The sequence below is a fragment of the Chanos chanos genome, chromosome 16 (genome assembly GCF_902362185.1).
Source record: "Chanos chanos chromosome 16, fChaCha1.1, whole genome shotgun sequence".
Lineage (NCBI taxonomy): Eukaryota > Metazoa > Chordata > Actinopteri > Gonorynchiformes > Chanidae > Chanos > Chanos chanos.
The window spans coordinates 14,742,295-14,749,113 of record NC_044510.1 but is presented as its reverse complement, the minus strand read 5'-3'; the positions used below and the strand labels follow the sequence as shown (position 1 = coordinate 14,749,113).

General features: G+C 44.8%; 1 protein-coding gene across 1 annotated transcript in view; it reads left to right on the top strand.

Moving 5' to 3' along the window:
• Positions 1-2,882, top strand: part of ammecr1 (AMMECR nuclear protein 1) — a 36,352-nt gene extending 33,470 nt beyond the window's left edge. The window contains exon 6 of the mRNA XM_030793411.1: positions 2,528-2,882. Within this exon, the coding sequence (XP_030649271.1) occupies positions 2,528-2,642 (115 nt within the window). The 3' untranslated portion in view covers positions 2,643-2,882. The remainder of the gene's footprint in view (positions 1-2,527) is intronic.
• Positions 2,883-6,819: the final 3,937 nt, after the last annotated feature.

Sequence of the window (6,819 nt, the reverse complement as noted above, 5' to 3'; positions counted from 1 at the left end):
GATGACGGCGATGTCCTTTTTTTTTTCCTTTGTAATTTAATCGACGCGGGGTGCCCGTGAGGTTACGCTAATCATCGCTCGTCCACCTGTCGGTCCCGACCACGGCCCGTGCACCCCCCCGGCATATGCTGTAGCGTGTGAAGCCGTGACCTGAGAGTCTGGATTTGGCCTCTGCTGTCTCTCCGATAACTCTGTGGGCTCTCCTAGCCGGGCCCTGAGGAGGACACGGGCCGGAGACGAGGGCACAGCCATGTCCTTCCCCCAGGGCTCCGAAACCATGGTGACAGAGCACTGCCCTCAGAGTGTTAGGCTCCTCCCAGTGTAGATTCTGGGAGTGTTGGTTCTGACTGTAGATTTTGAGAGTGTTGGTTCTGACTGTATATTTTGAGAGTGTTGGTTCTGACTGTAGATTCTGGGAGTGTTGGTTCTGACTGTAGATTCTGGGAGTGTTGACACTGACTGTAGATTCTGGGAGTGTTGGTTCTGACTGTAGATTCTGGGAGTGTTGACACTGACTGTAGATTCTGGGAGTGTTGGTTCTGACTGTAGATTCTGGGAGTGTTGACACTGACTGTAGATTCTGGGAGTGTTGGTTCTGACTGTAGATTCTGGGAGTGTTGATTTTGACTGTAGATTCTGGGAGTGTTGGTTCTGACTGTATATTTTGAGAGTGTTGGTTCTGACTGTATATTTTGAGAGTGTTGGTTCTGACTGTAGATTTTGAGAGTGTTGGTTCTGACTGTAGATTTTGAGAGTGTTGGTTCTGACTGTAGATTCTGGGAGTGTTGGTTCTGACTGTAGATTCTGGGAGTGTTGGCACCTGTAAAATGTGATGCCCATGGGAGCACTGACCCTGACTGTTGGCCCCTAATGGGCTCTCAGTGGTACGAGGATAAGTGAGATATAGTGAGTGGCACGTGGATAAGTGAGAGAGTGTATGGGCAGAGGAAAGTATTGATTCCTATGCTGCCTGGTTTGTCTCTAATTGGCCTCACACGGAGCGCTGCCCCGCAGACACGGCCAGTGGACCTGACCTTACAGGTTCAACCAGTGGTGTTTTTCTCTCCACACAGTGGGAGTACGGCACTGTACTGTCGCCTCTGGAGTAGGTTATGAGTCCGTACCTGACTGCGCCGTTCTCCTCTCTTTTCTTTCTTTTTTTTTTTTTTTTTTTTTTTATCTGCTGATGGTAACAACAGAGTAAATCATTATTCCATATGGAAAACCGGACTTGGTTGAAACCGAGAAGATCTGGAGAGCTTGGCTGCGGTCGCCCCTGAGCGGTGGAGATGAGATCGGTTTCGCTATGACGTCAATTTTTGGGCAGTGACCTTAAGCATTACGTGGCAGCGCGTAACCCTGACAATGAGTCGTCTTTCATCCAGAAAACTCCACGGCTCTCAAAAACAGAGGAGCGATGCCTCTCCACGTTCGCTCAGAACGCGTCTCGCACGGCGGACGAGCCGCTTTACCGTTCGTTCCACGTTTCTTACCTCCAAACCCCCGTGACCACAGCTGTATCTGCCCGAGGGATCTGGATTTTCCTTTGTCCCTATGTGAACACAGTGATTTGGTTTGAACCGCAGAGGCCTGTAGAGAGAGAGTGAGAGAGTGAGAGAGTGAGAGAGTGAGAGAGTGAGAGAGAGAGAGAGAGAGAGAGAGGGAGAGAGCCCGGTGTAAAAGAGGGCTGGCCAGGCCCAGATCCCCAGGGCTCAGTGTGGCTCACTGGGGCTTGGCTAATCACCGCCGCCCGTCCCGTTTCCACGCCGAACAGTGAAAGACGTCTCATCCTCTCGCTCTCGTCCACAGCGTGTCTCTGCCGTTGAGTCATTCGTGGTTCTCTCAGTCAGTCGTAGTGGCGCGTTCTCCGCCCTCGTGTTCCTCGCGGCCTTGGTCATTCAGCCGCCGTACGCTCCCACGCCCACGCGCTCGCTCGCTCGCTCAGCGCTCGCTCAGCGTACTCATTCAGATCAAATACCGATACTGCAACTCAGATCTCCTTCAGAGAGAGAGAGAGAGAGAGAGAGAGAAAAGCCCACACAGCAAGGCTAAATCACGTCTATTCACCAAACCACAACACTGAGAAAGTGCGACCAATTTAACATGGTCCACGGGGAGCTCTGCTCAGTTCATTTTACTTGTGTGTGTGTGTGTGTGTGTGTGTGTGTGTACGTCAGTAAATTAGAATTAAATTCACTAACAATATTTGTTGACCTGTCCCTGAGTGTTATTTGGGGTATAGACTTTTTTTCATTAGGGAGTTATTCAACACCACAGCATTTCTCAGATAACCACCGTAACCCTGGGACGTCATGTTGTTCTTCTCCACCACCTGTTCACCTCATCTCAAATATCCTTTCTTTCTTTCTTTCTTTCTTTCTTTCTTTCTTTCTTTCTTTCCTCCTCTTTTTTTCCTTCTCTTCTTCTTTTTTTTTTTTTTTTTTTTTTTTTTTTAAAGTCAACACTTCTCTTATTAACCTCTTCCTCCCCTCTCTCTGTGTTTTTTTTTTTTTTCCCGTCCCCTCAGGTACCGTAGCGAGAAGATGACGATGAGCTACGCGGAGTACGTCGCTCATCGCCAACACCATCACTACCAGAATGGCATCGGTCACCCACTCCCACCGTACAACCATTATTCCTGACAACGAGCCGCATGACCAGCCCATCCACCTCTCCGCCGACCTCTTCCCGGGAGAGCCCGCCCCCTCCTGGTCTAGCTATCTGTACTACTGTACGATTTTATGATGATAGTTTCCGTTGCCATGCCGACGGTCTCTCACGGGGGAGCGGCATGGCAGCGGGTGGCAAATAAGCATCATTTTGATTATGACGACGACGATGACGATGACAAAAAAAAATCATTTATTATAATTTTTTTCCCTCTTTCCTCTCTTTTTTATCCTTTCCATTTCGATTTTGCAGCCTATATATATATATGTGTGTGTATATATATATATATATATATATATATATATATATATATATATGTGTGTGTGTATATATATATATATATATATATATATATATATATATCTCGATATATAACCCCTCTTTTTTTTTCTTTCTTTTTTTCCCTCTTTTTTTTTTAAAGCAAATAAACGAATACTAGATTTTTTTTTTTCCTTAAAAAAAAAAGAAACTTTTTTTTTCAACAATCTTAATCAGGTTTTTTGAGTCTGTGGATGGAAAGTATGTCCTATTAATGAAGGCTTAGTCTTGCTTATAGGTAGTTGCTTTTTTTTTTGTGTGTGTGTTATTGCTGAGCGTAAGCGTTCCGTTCTAACGGAGGAGCTGTCCTTCCTTTCTTTCCTATCTTTTTCTTTTTTTTAATCATTTTCTCGTTAGTTGGGTTTGACGTTTTTCGTGTGTATCATGACGGCGACCACGGGGATAGAGAGTAGAATTTTTTTCCTCTCTGTGCGGTTTCCTCTGAGGACTGATTTGATTGGGTGATTCATTTCTCTTCTGAAGTTATACATTATTGTTGTAACGGGGTGGGGGGTGGGATAGGGGGGGTTGTAAATGCTTTGTTATGGACTTTGGCTGGTCTCTGTCTAGACCGGGGTTTTCTCTTTCCCTGTGTGTGATTTAGAGCTGTGTGTGTGTGTTTGAGATTTAGGGCAAACCCAACAGGAAATGGAAACCGCTAGAGTCAATTAGTTACTGGACAATGCCAGAATATTTCCCATGATGCCATGGAGAGCCACCCTGAGCATTTGTGGTGTGAGAGAAGTCAACTGAAGCGGAATTTGAATCAGTGAAAATTTGGCTCTGATCAACAGTCAGTTTCCTTACAAAAAAAAAAAAAAATTATGTTTTAAACATGAGGTGTGGAAAACAGCAACAACAACAATAACAAAAAAAACAAAAACGAAATGAAACAAACAAACAGAAAAAAAAAGGAGAAAGCCATTCTGTTTAGTGGTGTGTATCTCCCATGACTTGTTCCTGTGCTGTGCATTGTCGTAGTGCTTCAAGTCGGTTTTTTTTTTTTTTTTGGTTGGTCGTAGATAGAAAAGAGCTGGTCCAGGAATCGTTTTTGTAATTTGGTCGACGTTGCGAAGGAAGGAAGTCCTTCTTCCTCCTCGTGTTTGGAAAGGGGTCTCGTGAACGTGGTAGATGAACCATCTAAAACTAGCTGCATGTTGAGTTTGAAATGAGAAGAGCAGACCGGGTTAGTCACCATCCACAAAATAGGTTTTGGGTTTTTTTTCCGTTAATACTTCACCTTTGGTTACTTTTTCGGTCAGGCCGAGATGGAAAGGTTTTATGTGAGAGACTTAATTTACACCACAGGGACAAGCTGAAAAAAAAAAAAAAAAAGCCATATTCTCTTTTTTAATGCATGCTTTGTCAGGGTGGGCTCTCAGTCATCATCCCTCTCTCTCTCCTACTCTTTTTCACTCTCTTTTTTTTTTTCTCCTCCTGAGGAGGGGAAACCGATCCTGGGTTCCACTCAGAGTTGGAACCTTCACCGTTAGAGACTGCAGCCTGAGTGGTTCTTTCAGAACCGTGGTTCTGCGCGTGTGCGTGCGCGTTACATCTCTGGTCCTGACGTAAATGACAGCAGTGAAATACGACCTGGCACTTCCTGACAAAGTCATAACTGTGTGTGTGTGTGTGTGTGTGTGTGTACATACATGTTTATCAAAACAAAACAAAACAAAAAAACCCCTCCCAGAAGGCAGCAGGTACTGCTGTTCACTTGACCCGGTTCAGCCGTGGTTCAGGCAGTCCATTTGTCCTCTGGGCAGGCTGGTCAGCTGCTTCTGTTCACTCACTGGTCTCCAGTCAGTCTCTGCCTGGCTTTAGACAGAGGATGGACTGATCACTCACTGGTCTCCAGTCAGTGGATGGACTGATTTGTCACATCTGTCAGTGTTGTCTTCACATGTCACTGCTGCTCTAACTATGCTGCACTCTTTCATACACAACACACACCCCACCCACCCCATCTCTCTCTCTGTCTCTCTCTGTCTCTGTCTCTCTCTCTCTGTCTCTGTCTGTCTCTCTGTCTGTCTCTCTCTCTGTCTCTCTCTGTCTCTCTCTCTCTCTGTCTGTCTCTCTCTCTCTCTCCCTCTCTCCCCCTCTCTCTCTGTCTCTCTGTCTCTCTCTCTCTCTCTCTCTCTCTCTCTGTCTCCCCTCTCTCTCTGTCTGTCTCTGTCTCTCTCTCTCTGTCTGTCTCTCTCTCTCTCTGTCTCTGTCTCTCTCTCTCTCTCTCTCTCTCTCTCTGTCTGTCTCTATGAATGAGAGATTTACAGTCTCTACACTGATCGCCGTTTCCTTGTTAAAACAGTGTTGTCTGTGTCAGGACCTCTTTGTTGTTTTTTAAATCATAAAACAAAAGGAACATGTCGTTCTCCAAAGGACCGAGTTGTGACCGTGACACGCGTTCGACCGGCTCTGAGAGCCCACTCAGCTCAATGTGAGTCTGTGAAAGTTCACGTAAACCTCCATGCCGTTTCAACCCGCCGTTCTTTTTCTGCTTTAAATCACAACTAAGGGTTTTTTTTGTTTTTGTTTTCCGAGAGATGACTGAGTTAGATCACAGCCTCCTTCAGAAGTGCTCCTCCTGTAGGAGAATACACAGGTTATATAAAAATTTTTTTTTTTTTTTTTCCCCTCTTTATTTTTTTTTTTCTTTCATATGCAAAATGTTAAGGGCTTTTTCTTGGTGTTCCATCCACAGTCATAACCCAGCTCTCAGATCTAATGTGACCCTGACTTCAGTTATGTTGCCTTAAGTGAATGGTTCATTAATACACGTGGACCTGGTGAACAGGAACCCTGGCTGTTCGGCCCACTTTTCACCCGTAGCGGTGAGTGAGTGTGTGTGTGTGTGTGTGACCTTGAACAGGTTTAGAATGATACGTAAATCACTATGATTGACAGCCCCCCCCCAACCCCTCCACTAACCCACGTTCGCAATCTCTGTCCGGTTTTTCCATTAGAGTTCTCCTTTAATGTGTGTGTGTCAGTCACAGGAGAAATCCATCCTCTCAGGATTGTGTTTAGAAAGGAAACATAAACAGTTTGTTGACTCCCTTCTGTAGGTTTTTTCCTTTCTCTGTCCTCTGTCAGTATGGTGTTGGTGAGCCACGGCCCAGCTGGGACTCTTTGTTGAGATCTCAAACGAAAGGTTTGTTATGTAGGGCGCAGAGAACCCGTTTTCATTGTTTTGAGTGCGTGAGCGAGCGAGCGAGAGTGTGTGTGTGTTGTACCCAGTGGAAGGAACGGTGACCTCTCTGGTGCAGTGGGTTAGTTAGGCTTTAGTTGCTGAACAGTCAGGGTTTCCTGTTTTTTTTTTTGTTTTTTGTTTTTTTTAAATATGTGGTTTTTTTCCTCTTTTTTTGGGCTGGTCCACAAAACTAATACAGCACAAACGGAGTCCTCTCTTTGCTGCAAAAACCAACGTTCTGTCAAATCCTCAACCTTCATGAAGAAACTATGTCATACACACGTGCAACACCTCGTTCTTCTGTTGCGTGTATGTATACCAGACGACCTGTCCAACCATAGCATGTTTGTGTCATTGCTTAGAGTCTATATATATACATACATACATACATACATACATAGTATATATATATATATCTATATATATATCTATATATAAAAGTCTATATGTGAGAAAATCTAAAAAGACAAAAGACAATATAAATGGTGCTATTGGACCTCAGCTGGGGGGGCGGTTGCAGTAAACCTGACTGGTCATGCGGACTCATTGATCATATCAGACTTACTATTATCCTTGATATATGCAGATCTGTTTTTTATAGCTGTTGTTGTTTTTTCCTACCAGTGTAAGAAAAATCGGGG